This window comes from Coturnix japonica, chromosome 17 (assembly GCF_001577835.2).
Source record: "Coturnix japonica isolate 7356 chromosome 17, Coturnix japonica 2.1, whole genome shotgun sequence".
Lineage (NCBI taxonomy): Eukaryota > Metazoa > Chordata > Aves > Galliformes > Phasianidae > Coturnix > Coturnix japonica.
In genome coordinates this window covers 5,600,010-5,618,127 of record NC_029532.1, presented here as the reverse complement: position 1 = coordinate 5,618,127, position 18,118 = coordinate 5,600,010, and the positions used below count along the sequence as shown (strand labels likewise).

At 47.7% G+C, this 18,118-nt stretch overlaps 1 protein-coding gene across 7 annotated transcripts in view; it reads left to right on the top strand.

Annotated features, from left to right (window-relative positions):
• VAV2 (vav guanine nucleotide exchange factor 2) overlaps positions 1 to 18,118 on the top strand; it is a 93,673-nt gene that overhangs the window by 55,489 nt on the left and 20,066 nt on the right. For 4 of the 7 annotated variants that reach the window (XM_015879278.2, XM_015879280.2, XM_015879283.2 and 1 more), the window contains exons 3-6: positions 3,532 to 3,590; positions 12,239 to 12,307; positions 16,763 to 16,865; positions 17,542 to 17,556. In XM_015879278.2, the coding sequence (XP_015734764.1) occupies positions 3,532 to 3,590; positions 12,239 to 12,307; positions 16,763 to 16,865; positions 17,542 to 17,556 (246 nt within the window). The remainder of the gene's footprint in view (positions 1 to 3,531; positions 3,591 to 12,238; positions 12,308 to 16,762; positions 16,866 to 17,541; positions 17,557 to 18,118) is intronic. The other 3 variants (XM_015879279.2, XM_015879281.2, XM_015879284.2) reach the window with 1 other exon arrangement.

Below are 18,118 nucleotides of genomic sequence, written 5' to 3'. Positions count from 1 at the left end.
GTGCTATGCATGATGATTTATTTATTTTTTCTTGTCGTTTATTTTAAAACCCCATAATTCCTAAAAGAAAGCACTGGAAGATGAAAATTAGTGGGTTTCTTGTGGTGTGAAGGTTCTGTTGTTGGTTGGGTTTTTATTTTGCTTCCAGAAATCTTGTTTTCTTGCTCCTCCAGGATTCTTGCAAAGTGACCGATGTGTTTAAAATCCCAGTTTGCAGCTTGGTTTTGTTTCAGAAGTGTGGATGGAACCTTTGGTTGGTTCCCCCTGCTGGGGTGTGCATGGCTCTCCTTCTCCCTTATGTTGGGTCACAGCAATGACCTTGTGCCACGCGGCATACCATAGGGAAAGGAGCATACCATAGGGATAGGAGCAGCCAGGCTGTTTGATTTAGCTCGTGGCAGAAAACACAAAGGGAACTGGAATGTCAGGAATGCAAAGAGCGTCCTCGCCCTGAGCGGTGAAACCAGCAGGAATTTCCCAGCCAGCCCTTACAGGTCAGCTTTGGGAGCAGCCCATGGGTGCAGCTGCTCTACAGCTCCATTGGGTGTCTCCTTGTCATGTGTGCACTGAGTCCTGTTTTCCTGGAGGATGTAGCACTGAGAGATGGATGAAGAATCTGCAAAAGACCATATTTAAGCTCACAGCTCCCCCCAAAAGACAAACATGTGCATATAGTCATGCTTTTCCCAAACAGGGTGTACAAATGACTCTGTAAACCCTCCCTTCCCCAGTGCTGGGCTCAGGGCTTTCCCAGGGCTGCCCAACTGGTTGAGGCCAACCTCACAGCACCTCTGAGAGTGATCCAAGGGCTCTGCACCTTTGGAAGTAATTGCTTTGGGCACCAAGATGGTGCAGCCTCAGTTCTCAGCTGTTGAGCAATGAGTGTTAGAGGGGGGGATTCCCAAAAGCACTTATGGAATAATGGCCATCAGTCATCAGGGAACTGATGGAAAATCGTTTCTTGGGTATGCTGGGAAACAAGGCTGCTGCACTTCGAGGCTGCCTTGAAAGAAAAGGGAAGTGAGTGTTACAGGGAAGTGTAATTCCACTTAGAGTCATATCTGTATTAGCTGTGCTAATGTGTCCTAGGAGCAGCTAAGCCTCAGTTGAGATCACAGACCCCTCGTGCCAACTGCTGCATGGATGTGTAATGGAGCAGTTCCTGCCTCGCCTCATAGAAAATGATAGCAAGGAGGGGCAGGAAGTATTACAGTGTTTCTCAGCAAATAAGAAGCTCCTTAATGGGAAAAATGAGACATGGTTTAGCAAACAGTTCAGGGTTTACTTACTTTTCAGTATGATGTTTAATCCTGTTGAAACTGAGAGGATTACTTCTCAAACTGTGCTTAGTGCTGCCCGTGTTGGGGGCTGGTGGAGCTGCTGCTCCCCACTCCATCCTGCAGGAGCTGTATGGGGAGAGCCCTCCCTGCTGTCAACCCAGCTCTGCTCTGTTGTGTTTTTGGGGCTGCCATGCTTTGTGGAGGCTCCCATCCCTCTTGGAAAGTGAGTTGCTTTGTTTAGTACCTGAGCTCATTGCTGGAGCCAGGTGCTGGGCTTTGATGTGCAGGGATGCTCAAGACTGGGGTTTTTTATGAAAGAACAAAGCAAGAATCATGGATGTAGAGAAGCGTGTGCTTTTCTCTTGTATTTCCCTGGAAATCAAACCCTCAGTGCAGCTGTCTGATTCATGCACTGATTTTTGTGCTGTGCGAGGCTAATAATAGACTGCAGAGGAAACTGGGACTTCCCTGGGACTGCTCATATGCAGCAGGCACAATGCAGTGCCTCTGGGCTGCCCCAGTGAGCCCAAAAGCACTAATGAGTTCAGCTCCACCTCCTCTCCCAAACTGGTGATGTTAGAAGGTGCAGAGGGATTTGGTACAACGGGCACTGAGGTCTTCAAAGTTGCTGCCAATTTGGGTATTAAGACCTGTTAGGAGATGGTAGCTGGTTCAGTGCTTGCCCAAAGCAGAGGTGGGAATCTCACCAGCTGGTGCCTGCAGCTTGCTGGCAGCAGGGCATGTGGTTGGAACACCTATTACAGAAGCAAGCAACTTCTGCCTGTGCTCCTTTTTTGTTATATTACAGTAAAGTGAAGAATTTTATGCTTTCTTCTTGCTCAGTGTTCACAGTCCCCCATCAGCGGCTCCAGGGCATCACTGTAAAAACCAGGCCAACAGGGATGGTACTGTGGATGCTATTCAAACAATCTCCAAAGAGTGAGAATTAGGCCAAAATAGGCTCTTGATAGCCATGGCAAAAATGATGTTTTGTCTAATTAAAAAATTCCCTTATCCATGCCCTCTTGATTAGAGGGAACTGTCGGGGGTAACATCTTATTAAAATAAGAAACAAATAAGGATGCTTTGTTAATGCCCCGTTAGAAGCATTGCACAGTGGACAGTAAAGGCACTGAGGTGAGAGGAGAATCCCTTCTTGCTCTGTGGCTCCTTTTGGTGCCGGATGTCCCTCAATGACATTTTATTGGCCAAGTTTTAACATTCACAGGCTCATTTGCCTTGTTGAATAATTCAGCATCTCAGGTCTTCAAGTGAAAGTCAGCTGGGAAAGGCCAAAGTGTGGCAGCTCCTTTGTGCAAAGCCAGGAGGTCCCCTCAGAGCACTGCCAAGTACTGGACAACTCATGTTCCCAACCCAATGGGCTTTTTGTCCAACAGGGAGCAGTGGGGCTGGGGGTAGCAGGAACCCATCCTGCAGCCCTTTATCCATCCCAGTCACACATCTCTGTTCATTCCAGTGGGCAGGAAATCATTACAGAAATAATAGGTTTGTCTTTTCATTCTGGCTTTGAGAAATGGCAAATAGGAGCAAGGGTTTAGATCTGGACAGGACTGAAACTGTTGTTTTTCTTCACTTAAAATTCTTCATAGCAATTAAAATAGGAGCTTGTATCAGATATAGAGTTCTCAGAACCAGCTCATGGCCTTACTGTTCTTGATGGCAATGCCAATGGAAGTATTTCATGCTGAAGCCATTCTAATTGATGTCTAGAAGGCAATGGACTGCACCCATCCCTGTCAGACTGAAGGTGCATTGTTATTGGAGTGCAAGAAGTCAAAGTCTTTCAGCGTTGGAAGGTTTGCCTTAATAACGTGAAGAGATAGAAGGAGTGACAAGACTTTAGACATAAAATATTAAGTAAAAATACATATTTATCCAGTGGTACTCTGTGTTATATGAACCATAATGCAGCAGATCTGGCATGGTGGAAATGGGCTGATAATTGGACTGGATGATCTTAGAGGTCTCTGCCAACTTTAACAACTCAATGAGTCTATTCTATGAGCCGCAGGATGGGGTTTCCTGAGGCGATGCTGTTGCATGGTATCTGTATAGCTGAAGGCTGGATGTCTTTTGTGCTCAGAGGTAAAAGCAGAGGCATGTTTGGCTTGTGCCCACCCAAATCCGTGCTGTGACACACTGAGGAGTGGAGCACATCCACTGTAGGAGCAGAAGGTGTTCACTGAACTGTCCTCTGTCTTCAATAAGGATTTTTCTTTCTCATTTCCAGGTGATCTCTGCAGTATCCAGACTCTCCTTCCACACTATTGCTCAAACCAAAGGAATTAGGTAAGATCTTTTTGATACAGTGCCTTAAATATTGTTTCTACCTCTCCCTGCACAGACTCATAGTGTTTAATCACGCTGGGTTCTCTGGAAGCATTAGTATGACTGGGATAAATCAGTGTTAAGCAGACACCAAGGATGCCGCTGGGACATAGGCAGGGTAAAAGCACCTTGCCAGCTGCACAGGAGTGGCTTACAAAAATAACAAGTGGAGAAGCCATGAGTCAGAGCTGGGGAGGGAGCAGGGTGGGGTGCAGCTCCTTTCCATGGAGGCTTTGCTCAGGACTGCTGCCTTGCAGACCAAATGGGCTCCCAGTGGCCTGCAGCTGGGCAATGCCTTTCTGCCTTTAGGAAAGGCACCTGAGTGCTGTGTGTGCAGCAGGGCTGATAAGTGCTGCAGGTAGAGCTGCCCTGCTGCTGGGGCTGCTCATAGAAGGAGTCAGGGAGGAGGAGTTCCAAAAAGCAGACAGCCTTGCTGTGCAGAGCCATGACCTGCATCTCCGTTCGGTCCGCTGCAAATTGATTGCTATCGATTTCCTTGTTTGTGTGCGTTTATGTTACAAAGCTGGAAACATCTTCTCATTAGGAAGAAATTTAACTGGGAAGAGTCCTCAGCCTCGTGAACCTTTTCTCCTCCTTCATTTTTATCAGTGTTCTTTTCCCTGCCCTCGCACCGAGTTGTGTAGAACACTTGCTCTTACCACAGAGCTTGCCATGCTGCTGTTCTGCTTAGGGTGCAGCACAGCATCACTGTGGCAGCAAATAGCCAGATGTGGGGCCACATCCAGTCCTCACCCCCCTTTTTTACTCCCAGCTCATGCCAACCACCCCACACCATGCTTTTCCCCATTGGAGTTTGTTTCCTTAGCATCACGTGTTATTTTCCCTCTGCTGATATCGCCTGAGGGGGAACAGCTTTTCACGTGTAAAACAAACTCTGAGTCTTCCCATCTGTTAAACACAGATCTGACAGATCCCACCCAGAATGAGGGGAACGGAGGTTGAGGAATAGAGGCATGCTGTGAGTTAGGGGCTGTTTGCTGTTAGGGGCAGCCCTAGTGCTGGATGCAGGGCAGGGCAGTGTGCAGGCTGTGAGGTGTCTGTTGTGAATGTGCTGATTTTTCTCATTCATCTTTACAGCATTTACAGTCCCTTATCTCAGAACCCTCTGGTCCCATAATTACACAAGAATAGCACGAGGCTTAGTGGGGCTTTGCATATAACTCTGTTTTCCCTGCGAATTAACCCTGCTCCTCTGCTCTACTGTCAGAACAGAAAATGCCATTGCATGAAAATCCCCCACTGGGCTGTTGCTTCCCATCCCTGCAGTGTGAGAGCCCTCGTTCTGCCCATTGCTGTGGGCTTTTTCCTTTCTGAGATGATTTCTTAGAAGGCCCAATGATGAACTAATTGCAGATGAATTAGGTTGATCTGTGGGAAGCAGCAGCAGCTCCAGCCCCCAGTGGGACTGCCCACCAGGTCCCCAACCTTGGGAACATGCTGCCATTGGAATAAATGGGAAAAATCTTGTTGGCTTAGGCATGGTGCTCAAAGAACGTGGCAAATCCAGTGCAATTAGGGTGGTATATGGCCTGTGTGGTCTTCAGCCTTACAGCATGGACATGGATCTGTATTTTAGGGGCAGGAATTCAGGATTGCGTAGATAAAGAATGAAATAAATCCCCAACCTTATCACTTCCCCTTAAATAGATTTCATGGCATGCAGGGTAGGAAAATAAAAAATCAATCTTCTATGCTATTCAGTGAAAAAGGAAAATAATAGTCATTCTGTCTAATAATATCTGGATTCATGAACCTTGCCAGAGAAAACCCTGTTTTGCAGAGTAAATCAGATAGCTCTCAGGATAGCAACGTGGAGATGACAAAGTGCTTCTTCCAAGGAACGAGGTGCAGGCAGCCAGACGTGGCAAACAGCAATCTGGAGTGCATTGCATTGCATGCAGGGTATTGGGCTGAGCACCATGGTGTGGCTGCAGCCTGTGCTGTAGCGGACAGGATTAGTGCATTCTTGGAGGGATATTGTGCAGAGGTTCCCCCTGTGAGCATATGTTTGTTCCCTTTTCATGTTTCCATGAGCAAACACTCTGGAAGACAGCAGAACTTCTTGCTGCAGCTCCCCGTAAATACCCCAAGATTTGCTTCTAACATTTATCTCAGCCTTTCTGCTGCAGCCCAGTTGTTCCCACTGCTCAGGAGCACCCATGTGCTCAGGTCACACACCTGGTGCTGGCGAGCTCAGCAAGAGCAAGGGGCAATGTTTTGTCATCTCCCCAAGATGTGTTTTTCCTGGAAGCAGAGTTCTGCAAGCAAAGCAGGAGGTGAAGGAATATTGGCTCCTGCTGCCTGCATGCATTTGTAATGCGCGCGGTTGAAACCATCTGAGAACGGGAAGGAGTCAGCGTGTTCAAAGGCCTTTTACTGAGATCCTTAATTTGAGTAAGTCCTTTATATATGAACTGAACCTTTAAGTAACTTTCTTCAGAAGGCACTGCAGTTAATAAAGCAGATTTTATAATGTTTGCAAATGAGGAGGAGGAAGGGCCACTGTCTTTGTCACGCTGCTGTGCTCTGCTCTGTGGCTGCATCTAGGGAGGATGAGGAGGGGAAAGTAGATGGTGGTGTGCTCTGCACGGGTGCTGGGGGTTCCCTAGGGGTGAGGGACAAAGGCATGTTTGTTAGACAGGTGCATTGCTTTGTGCTGCTGGTAGCTGGGCTGTGGGCTCTCCACCCCTGGGGATGAAGGCTCAGTGCAGGAGCGGATCCATCCGGGTGTGAAAACGTGAGCAATTAAAGTCTCTAACAATTAGGGCCTGAGTGTCATTGAGCAGCGAGGAGGTGGTTGCGGGAGCTCTACTGCAAGGCTGCTTTTACAAGGACTGTTTTATTCATTGCTGGCGCACTCGCTGTAATTGCACTCTACCCATTATATTTTTTACTGCTGTTATGTATCCATTGCACACACTTCAAGTGTTGCTATAAAACAGGTTTAGAAAGCTGTGTAAGGGATCCGTGCTTTGAAAATGCATAGGGTTGCTTCTGCTCCTGAGCTGTCTGAAGCCATCCACGTGTCCTGAGCTCCTGGTGCATGGCTGCCTTGTTGCCCCCAGTCCTCACCAGCACAAAGCTGCAGAGGTTTGAGCACAGGGCTTACAGTTGTGGGGTCGAGTTGGGATGGCTCCCTTTGACACCCTCAGGGCTGCATTAGGAATGACCAAAGCTTCTTCCTTTGGTGATAAGCAAGATCCTTGGCTAAAAGCAGCTCCTTTCCAGCTAAAAACACTTCCAGCACATTTATTTTGGCAAGCATGTATCCACACAGACTTGCTCCTAAGAGAGTCTGAAAAATGTCATTGAGATGTTTTGCTGCGGAGCCGTTTTGTAGGTCGGGGGGATGCTGAGGTCACTCCATAAGCATCTGCTCATAAAAGCAAAGGCAGCTTCCCTCGCCCCCTCCCCACCAGCAGCTCTGCGTAAGGAAGGTGCAGTCCTGAAGCTCACAGCTCTGCTTTGCAGCCAAACCGGGGGAATGTTACAACTCCTTGCCATTGGAGGCCATGCTACCACCAGGCTCCCTACCCTATGGAACCACTGAAGTAGGAGAAAACCTCTAAAAACCCCAACTCACCCCACCATGCCCACTGGCCACGTCTCTCAGTGCCACATCTCCATGGTTCCATGCCACCTCCAGGGATGGAGACTGCACCACTCCTGTGCCCATACCACGCTGAGACATCTTGCACTGTAAGCCTGCAGAGTTTTCTATTTTCTCCATGGGAAAGATGTCTCTGGATTCCCCTTTTGATTTCATCCATCTGTCATTGTCAAAGTGGAGCTGAAGTGACGAAGAAATGGCACCGATTTCTAGAGCGGAGCCCTGCTACATGAGAATTCAGAACCAAAAAAAAAACCCCAAGCGATAATGTGTTGAAACATCAAATGATACGAGCTGTTATTTTCTTGTCTCGTCGTCTCCAGAAGTATTTGGTTCAGATTGGAGCTAAAGATAACCCAGGGCGTGCAGTTAACCCGTGGGCACCGCGCAGAGGGCTGGGCCGTGTGTTGGAAGCCCTTCTCCTGCAGAATCATCATCTTTGTGTTATCTGATGATAAAACTTGCTGCTTCCCCACTGAATTTCTATCAGAATTAATCTTTTTTCTTTTGCAAGTTCCAGACCACAAATAACAGCGAATCATAATTCTTTCTTTTTTTTTTTATCCAGGAGACGTGTCTAAAATTTGGCACTGCACGAGGCTGTTCTTTCCAGGGATGAGTAATGTAACACAATAGCTTGAGTTTAATTAAATTCAGCAGCTTTTGGTATGCTCCGATGTGCCTCGTTCTGCAGGGAGAATTGATTCCGCCCTGCTTTATTAGCGGGCGCTAATAGCGTGCTTCTCAGCTGCCTCACAGCACTTCCCCAAAATCACTCCTTGGGTTTGATCCCATTTCACAGATGGGAACCAAAGCTCAGGGATGTACCCAGGGAGCAGTGCTGGGGAAATTCGGGTCACACGGTCAGCTCCCACCGCCTCGGTGCAGATCTGAGTAATGCTGGTTTCATCCCGCTAACCCCACTGAAGTCCACACGATGGATGCGTTTCCAGTTGCACGCGAGCATCTTGCAAAGCCACATGGTTTTCTTTGGATGGCCCCGTGAGTGCTGTGCTGATGTAATGTTATGCTGGGCGTCAGCCTGAGGGGTGTTGGAGCTCATGGCCAAAGAGTGACCCCTGGTGCTGGGGCAGTTCTGAGGTCAGGGAACAGGGAGGTGTTGGAATCACCAGCCCTGGAAGTGTTATAGAGCTGAGGAGAGGTGGCACCGAGGGACATGTCAGTGGGCACAGTAAGATGGGTTGGGGTTGGGCTTGGAGGTCTTAGAGGTCTTTTCCAACTTGGATGACTTGGTGATTCAATGACTTGCTGTTCCCCAGGTGGGGGTGGGATGACCTGTAGCACACACAGACATCTGTTATAGGAGTGATGTGTGACCAGTGCTCGTCTCAGAGCTCTGGAGCAGGGCTGCACTCGTGCTTAGTTAACTTGGGGTGTCCATTTGGGTGTCAGCTGATGACCAAATGTTAATAAGGAAAGGGGTGCTGCTGGGATCCTACAGATGAGGTCTGATCACTTCCAGTTTTGTTCTCTGGAAGGGTTTCTCGTTGTACATGGATGAGAGGTGGATGTGTTTGGGATAAAGGCTCTACTCACAACCCATGACCTTCAAGCAAATGGCACAGGGTGCAAGGACGTGCCAGTGGGTCCCATGGGCCAAACTTGGCCAAAATTAGAGGAGCTGAGGCCAGCTGCTAACTTAAAACATGAACTAATGCCAAAAGCTTGAAGTCTAAAACCTTGGTGCAGTCACTGGCTTCTTTAGGGTTTCTGACTTGCTATGATGGTTTCTTCCAAAAGGGATTGTTTGGAGGATCTGTACATCCAGACATGGGGTTGTGAGTTACTGCAAGGCCTAATTATGGTTCACAGGATATCCTGAGTTGGAATGGACCTGTAAGGTCCTTTGGATTGGATCATTTCATGCAATTGTATCATTGCATCCAACTCCTGCTCTCCTTGCTGGTTGTAGATACCATGCCATGAAAATGCCAGAATCACTCAGCACAGTCCTGTCCATCCCAGCAGAGCTGGAGAAGCCCATTTGTAGCAGCTTCAGGCTCTGTCCTTTTCCATTTATTACAAAATCTCTTGCAGAAGGGGCAGCAGATGGGAGCAGCTCAGGTTTCACGGGTGTCACATACCCTTTTTAAAGCACTGAAGTGCTATAGTTGGACTTGGGGAAATGGGACAAGATTAGCATGCTGGCATCCAGCTCCTGGTGAGTGCTGGGGCACTTCCCATGGGTGTTTGCTAAGGATGCACGTGGCCTCATAGCTCTACCCATTGGGTCCCAGGGGAGGGCTGTGAGTGGGATTTTGCCACCCTGACACTGGACTGGTGTTGTCCTCCAGAAATCAGAATGTGGAGAGAAAGGGAAAACAGAGGATTAGTTGTGCTGGGTTCATCCTGCTCTCATACATGGATTTGAAGTTAAGATGCTACTGTATAAAATCATCTGTGTAAAGCTGCCCCATCCCTGACCCTCTGTGATGGCATCCAGAGGCGAACAGCTGGCTTCGGTTGCTAGGACAAGGCACCCAGATGCTGAGATATGTTCATAAATAAATCCTCCTGCTTATTGCTGTTGGAGAGCTGCAGCCTACCTCGTTATCCTTAAATAATTCAGAGGAGGGAGTGGGCAGGCAGAGCCCAGACCTCTGCTTTCCCCATGGCCAGAGCTGTGTGGTGGAACCAAGGGTTAGGATGCAGTGTGGGATGGACCTGAGCAGCTGCTGAGTGCTTTGTGCATGAGGTACCTCCAGAAATATGCATTGATTATCACCCAGGAGTGCTCTCCACCCATGGGCTTCTCCTCCTGCCTTTCCTTGCACTTCCATGGTGCTCCATGGTGTCCCTGTGTGTGAGCTCTCCATCCCAGAATACTGCCAGAAAAGCTTTGTAAGATCACAGGGATGCTCTGCTGTGGGGTGTCAGCACTGATCAGCTGCGCTGGTTCTTGTCATCAAGACAAACTCCCTGACAAATCATTTTGTCTTCACGTCCCTTTAAGGCACTCAAACACATCGCATCGATCCTCCTTGTGTTTTCTTCTTTGATCTCTGGAAATGATGCTGTTGGATGCAGTGGGCTCTGCCTGTAAGAGCTCTGCTCTGGGAGGGATATGGTCATTAAGAGCCTTTTCCAGCAGTGTTGGGTATCATTGGGGTTTTTGCTCTTCATTCACGAAGTATAAATGGCTTAGCAGGTGTTCTTCGGTAATGGATTGGAAAACAAAGTCCAGTGCTTAAATAATGATTCTAAATGAGAGATTTGTTTTCAAACAAACCTAAACAATTTGGGATCTCTGCAAAACTGTTGGCTTTCAGTGATCTCCAAGTATTTTATTCATTACTGTTGGGCATTTCCAGCTAATGCAGTCAATACTGCTGATGGAGAGTAGCACACCTGGGGGTCTGTAAGGATTCTGTAGGGAATCATAAGCTCTTTGTGCTTTATTTCCAAGGTTTTGGCTATTTTGTTGTCTTTTTGTTCAATAACAGCACTCAGACTGGTCATAGATAGAATGGCAGCTCTTGGGAGCTCATGGCTGGAGGATGTATGAATATATAAAGCAACGTAAGTTAAAAATAGGCAGAGTCTTTAAATAGCAGCCCTAATGAGTGGGGCTTGATTAAATTGTGCCATTGCATATTGGGCCTGGTGATCAAGAGCAGGTGGGCAAGAGCTGCCTGAAGCCTGTGAGATGTCCCTAGGTGTCTTCCTGGTGCTGCAGGGGGGCAGCTGGTCTGATTCCCCTGTTTGGGGATAAAGGTGAGGAACAGTGGAGAGGTGAGTGCTCTGCTGCCACGGCACAAACAGGGGGAGCATCACTGGAACCACACGTGGCTTTTGCATGGGCAGCTGGGGAGAGCAAAGTGCAAACCCAAAGCAACCTCCAAATGGCCATCCTTCAGCTCCAGATTTTAGATGGTTCATTTGGTAATCCTCCCCTCGCTGTGACCTCCTAATTGCATTCTGAGCATCCCTTTCTAGCCATTACATTGCAGTTGATGCTGAGGGTTGGGGTAATCCCAAATGGCACAGCCCCATCTCGGCCCCGCTGCTCTTCCCCATCCTTGCTCTGGCACCTGTGCCTGATTGGAGTCAGCTTGCTCACCAAGGCAAGGCAAATTCATGCTAGAGGCTGGATCCCCACCCAGCAGATTCAGGGGCTGGGCAGGCTGTGTATTAAATCTTTCATGAGAGGTGATCTATGGTGAAATGGAAAGTGGGAGGGCAGAGGAGAAGGGCACATGTGGGAGCAGCAGGAGGTTCACATGCAGCCGATGTCACAAGGTGCATCCAGCCCCATGGAGCCAGGGCCTCATGCCAGCAATAATACATTGCCTTTAATTAAAGCAATATTTTTCATCTCCTTAGTATGTTATTTGATTATTACTTCAGAACGAGCCAAGGAATTCTTGCTTTTCCCTGCACTCCTCTCCCTTTCTCTTTTTAATCTACTTCCCCCCTCTCCTTCCTTTTGCCCTTCTGGTGTCCTTTCTCTATCCCCCCAAGGTTTTAGGTTCTTTCAGCTGTTGCAGTGTTGCTAACATGAGGGAGTCCTGCTTTTGTGAGGACTCCCTTGCTCTGGTCCTAGTGGATGTAGATGCAGCACATGGGGGCATGGTCAGTGGGCATGGTGGGGTTGGGTTGGGGTTGGACCTGATGGTCTCATATGTTTTTTCCAACTTCTGTGATTCTATGAAGACTTGCTGGATGCAGATTGATTTCCTAGCAGGTTCTTTGTACAAAGCCTGGGGTGCTGCTGGGCAGTGCAGCTCCTCATTGCAGTGCTCAGCTGGTGCCCCCCTCACCACCTGCTCCTTGTCCTGCTGTGCCAGCGCTGCCTGTGGGGAGCAGCCAAGACAATGTCCTGGTGCCTCAATAGAAACAAATGTGTTTGCAGTATATTCTGCTTGTGAACCAACCCTGTCTGGTGCAATGTTCCAGGCCAGGCTGAGTTCAATGGGGTTCAGGAGCACCAGTAAAGCTGTTCCCATCTCCTTTGCAGGCCATTCCCTTCAGAGGAGACCACGGAGAATGACGATGATGTGTACCGGAGCCTGGAGGAGTTGGCTGAGTAAGTCCTCACCTTTGCAGGGAGGGAGGGCACGCAGTGGGAAAAGATGCAATTTAATTCCAGCAATATCTGATATAGTCTGACAGAGTCTGACAGTGGGGCCTGGGGAGCCGGGCTGGCTGCTTTGATTGTCCTGCCAGGAGATTGTTGGGCTCTTATGACAGTCTGTCCTTTCCCACATAGAGCCCTAGGAGACATCTCTGTGAGTCAGGCTGGGGTCAAGCCTTTGGGAAACACCCTATCCTGAACCCTAACCCAACTGCTGGGCCCCCTCAGCTGCAGAAACCCTGGGTGTAATCCCTATGGTGGCTTCCAAGTACCTCTGTGTTGGGGTGTGATGCAGTACACACACCTGTGTGATGTATGTTTTTGCAAGCAATATGGTTTGCAAAGCTAGTTGTAAATGCACCAAGGAGTGCAGCACTCTCTGTGCAGGGCAAAGCAGCCAATGAACCCTTTGCTGGGACAGGGATGCCCCAAATCAGTGCCAGTCCCTCACACACAATGCTACGTGCTCCGGTTGGCATCCTGCATCTATATTTATCTGCCACTCCGGTGCCTGTATTTGCTGCCCTGAGCTGTGTTGGTGATATAACAGGCTTTTAAACAACCTTGAACTAAAATGTATCTGCTGAAGTGCTGGCCCGATTGGAATTTGATGGCAGTATTCCCCCTGGCTCTGGCAGGGCCGGGGCTGTGCTTATGAAGTGCTCTCTGTTTCATACAGAGAGAGAATCCATATGGGTGGATGTGCGGATTTACGCAGTTAAATATTATCGTTCCACAACGTAAATAATAAGCTCCTTAATCCAATGAGTTCCTTATGGCTTCAGTTATTACAAAAGTAAATCATAAATTGCCAGCACAGGAACAGAGGATACTGCCATCCCCTGCTTGTGGTTTGGTCCCAACTGCTGCAGTTTAATGCAACTTTAACTTATAAAAGGATCCTTTCAAGAATAGCATTCTTCAATCCACCCCCCCCCCCCTCTCTTTCACACTGAGTTTTAAAATTCCTCATTCTTACACACACGAGTGCTTCTAATTGGAGAAACGTTTGTGCACGAGCTGACTTGGCCTTGCAGCAGGTTATTCTGCTCTGACCCATGAGCATTAGCTGCTTATAACTGCTTTGCTGCTCTCTGTCATTGCAACAGCCCTGGGATATGGGATGAGGCTCTGCATGAATTGGGGTCTGAGAGGCTCAGAGCTGCCCCATCTGCTCCTCATCCCTTCACTTGAGGGATTGTTATTCAGCTGCTCTTTATACCATCACATGGGGGCAGTGGGGAAGGCAGTGTGTAAATAAGCGTGGGGATAGTTCACAAATTCCTTCATAGAAATCAGTGCTCTGTTGTGCAGAGGCACAGCCTATGAGATGGAGATATCATTCATCTGCAACAGGAAAAATAACCTCACAAGCCCCTTTCTGCCCTGATAAAGGAGCATCTCTGCAAGGAAGCTTCTCTGCAGCTTGCTGCTTGCTCTGGGCACCCATGTGGCATGCTGGCAAACCACAGGGCTGCATGAGAGGGCTCTTTCTTAACAGCTGCCCATCTTGAAGCAGCAGAACAAGGGCATCATTCATAGGCTGGGAGTGACTCAGTCCACCCCAGCAGCTTTGCCTTTCCTATTGCTCATCACCCAGCAGCCCTGGGGAGGTGAGTGAGTCCCAAATGTCATGTCAGAGACGAAGAAATGGTTTGCAAAGCAAGCAGTAAAGTGACCCAAAATGCATGGAATATATTGCTGTCAAACAGCAAAGCCACACGCAGCAATCTTCTCACTTGCAAAAGAAGCACCCCCATATCTCTGTGCTGTTATTTGTGCACAGATATTACAGGTTATCCAAGGGGTTATTTTTGCCCTTTGGAGTGTTTCACATTTCACTGTGATATCGGAGGGTTTTGGGCACTGGTGTGAAGTTTTCTAATTGTGGCTGATACTTTGGGTTAATTCCTGCTCAGCAAAGCATTCCAGTCATGAACAAGTGTGTGATGGAGGTGCAGATCTGGGGGGGCAGAAGGAACCAGACTTGTCCATGAGGGTGGACAAGGAAGGTGCAGAAGTGAGCCATGTGCCCACAGGCAGTAAGTACATGGGAGCCTGCTGGATACGGAGGTGCCTTGCTCCTACCTTTGGGCCAGGGCTCATTTTCCATACAGATTATCCTATCACCAACATTGGGCTGCCCATCCAGGAGGTCATTACAGCCAATTTCACGGCGATAACTATTTATTTTCTCTTTTTATTTAAAGAAACAATTGGTGATGATGGAAAGGGGGAAGGAGAACCAAAAGGTTCAGCCATTGGCCAGATGGCAGCCTGGGAGCAATGAGGCAGATGGGGAGGGCTGGTCCAAACAGTGCCATTCATTAGAGCACAGGCCTGGTCCATAAGCTATCCCCCACCATGAGCTTCTTTGTTATATTCTTGTATTTCTCTCCCTGCTTTCACCTTTGTTCTATCTCCCAAAGCAATGATGCGATCAGCAGAATCTCTCAAAAGTATTAAAGAAAGAAACAACAGAGAAGAATTGAGAAGCCAAGGTTTGATGATAAGTTAGCTGCCACTTTTCTCATTATTTTTTTTGTGTTGGAAAAACCACACATGCCAGCCAGAAATAAATTGCTTTGCAATCCAGGACACTCAAGCCATAGGGCTTGCACACATCTTTTCTTCTTCATCACTCGGTTTTTGTGTCCTGCTTGGGCTGTCCCTAAGGTTACATTCATTGCTGTAACTCTTTGAGGCTCCTTTTGGAGATTATAAGGCTCCACTTTCCGGCCCACAGGGCTGGGAGTTTGGGTTTGGTTGTTGGATGTCTTATTTTAGCTCCTTCTCCCTCTTCCTTTTGCCCATCCTGATGGCTCTGGGTTTTTCATCAGCAGAGTGAAGCAGTGCTGTGGTATGGGTGGGTTTTGGCATGGTTGGTTCACTGCGGTGGAGGGTGTTTGCACAGAGCAGTTATTGCCAGGGGGGAGAAGCTCAGCCAACAGCACTGGGAATGCCGGAAATTGCCTTACATAAGAAAAGCTTTTACTTTTTTTTTGTCTTGAATGAGCTTTCCTGGCTGGGCAAGATGCTGCCAGGCCAAAGATGATTATATCCATCATAATAACAGTAATTGCAAACGCTGGTGTTAGCTCTGAAGGGAGAACAGAATCCCTTTCTTTACCCCAGTGCTCTCCATGAACCTCCTAATGCAGGCTCTGATCCCTATGGGTAACAATCAGAGTCTGCTGCTGTTAAGGAAGGTGTAAATTCCTGGTGAAGAAGGAGGAGAGGATCTGACCTCAAATCACATCTCAGACCATGCCCAAGCTGTGCAGTCGGTGTGTAGCATGCTCAGGATGCAGAGCCTATTGCCATGATAAATGCTCAAAATACCTGCCTTGCTTTCTCACTCCTTCCAGCATTTAAAATATAGAGAGCTCATAGGTTGCTGCTCCAGGTGAAAATGACCCAATGCCTGTTCTCTGTTTTAGTTGTAGGGTGTGAGCAGTGCATCTTTTCACTTCTGGCAGACAAAATATGAGTGATGGAGTGATCAGAGCAGCAGTGCCAGCAGCTGGGCAGGCTGCTCCAGGAGAGCTGCTCCGTGCTACTTGGCTGGGCACCAGCAGGCTCTGGTGCTTGTCAGCAACACAGCAGGGATGTGTGTTCATAAACAAGGCTTCACCCAGCTAAAATGAGATAGAAACATCTTTCCTATTGGCCCTATGGTGTGGGAGCTGTCTGTGTTTTGGATTTGGGGCAACGGTTGGATACTGATGCGTAGGGATCTATTGACCAACTCAACTATATAGTGCCCTTTGAGCAGGGAAATGATGTATGGAGAGGCAGCCAGCAATCCGAGAAGGGAAGATTAATCAGGAAGCAGGAGTTACTTGCTCTGGATGAGGAGAGGAGCTGAGAATATAAATATTGGTACAGATAATAACGGTGACGGCAACGCTTGGGAAGGGGAAGATGGATCACCAGCTATTAGTGGGCATTATTACAGCAGCTGCAATGCATCACTATGGAAGAATGGGATGGATACATCATGCCAGTGAATTTATTTTAAATCCCCCAAACTTTTATTAAATAAATCTGCTTTTAAAAATAGAAAGAACTCCATTTAGAAAGGAAATAAAGATCAGTTTTTGCAAACAGATGTGCTCTGCTGCTCCACACTTCGTGGTATAGAAATGGTGATTGCTGCATCTGAGCACTGCTTTACACCTCAGCATATTTGTATGTAATTAATGCCTGTCTTACCTTTGTTAAGACTCATGTGGTGGTTAAGTACTGAGCACCATCACTTTCTAATGTCCCCTCTGGGTGGCAGCTGACTTTTCTTATTGCCATGGTTGCTCTCCCTCCCTAGCAATGAGCAGTTGTTGGCTTCCCCATCCCATGCCATCAACGTGCCTCCCTGTTAACTCTCAGTCTCTCTCCTTCTCATTGCAGTGAGCATGATCTGGGGGAGGATATTTATGACTGCGTCCCCTGTGAAGATGAAGGCGATGATATCTACGAAGATATCATCCGGGTGGAAGTTCAGCAGCCCATGGTAACTCTTTACATTTGTTTTTTAGAGCTGTGATAGAGGGAGAAGGGAGAGGATAAAATTAAGTGAGGGATCCGTGAGTGATGAATAATGCAGCAGGGAAGAGAAGGGCTGCCCTGATTTCTGCTGGCATAGATTTGGGAGGAGCTTTCCATCACATTATGAGCTTCCAAATTGTCTCCCATCCTCTGAATATCTGCCACCTTCGTGTAAACTCTAATTACTGTCTGCTGCCTGCAAACTGCAGATGGCAGTGGAGCACAACTGCCCAGAGCAAAACAAGCTCAGTGACAGATCCCCTCCACACCAGGCACGTAGCAATGCTGGGTGGCACTGGGAGGCTGCAGTCTGGTGCTCAGGTCTGGCTGCAAGCAATTCAAGGACCATGTTAGTGCTGTGTGAGGCATCCATCACTTCACACCTTGTCCACAGCTGGTGCAGGATTAGGGGCACTGAGGGCAGTTTGTTGCTGTGCCCTCTGCAGTATTCTCTGTTTTCTTGGACATTGCTGGTTTGGTGGCTCTGGCTCCCTTTCCTCCCTGTGTTCAAGCAAGAAATCTATTTTTAATATGATCACCCACATTCCTGTCTACATATGGGATTTCTTTTTTTTTATAAGCTTTGTTGCCATAGCAAGTGTGTAATGCTAATTGGTTTCTTGTGTTTCTGCATGCTTCAGATTAGATATATGCAGGTAAGACATCAATTAAAATACTGGGTTCCATCGAGCTGATAGGTCCAAGCCATGAACTTCCAGCCTGGTGTACAAAAGATGATCATTCCTGTGCATGGTCATTAATCACCTCCCAAACCCCAGCACCTCCCAGCACGTATTCTCAGCTCCTCTTTGCAAATCAAAGGGTGAAAGGAGCAGCTCCAAGAGTTGGGGCTTTAAGAATAAAGCATGTATGTGTGATCAGATCTGGCCTAAAACCATGAGAATTGGCAGTTCTGGCAGGGAATCTGTGTAAGTCTGACATATTATTTATGACCCATTTAGGCTCTGCTTTGAGTTTCATCTTAAGCTAAAAAAAAACCCAAAATGAAACAAAACCCAACACCAAAACAACAAAACAATAAGCAGAGAGAGAGGCAACGAGCGTTTCTCTCTCATTTCTTCTTTAGCTGATAATCTCTGGTGATGTAGTTATTATAAATGGAAAAAAAGGCAATGCTGTCTGTGTTGGAACATAGTGAATAGCAGAGCTGAGGTCTTTTCCCATGGTTTTGGGATAAAAACTGTTTCCTTTAACCTA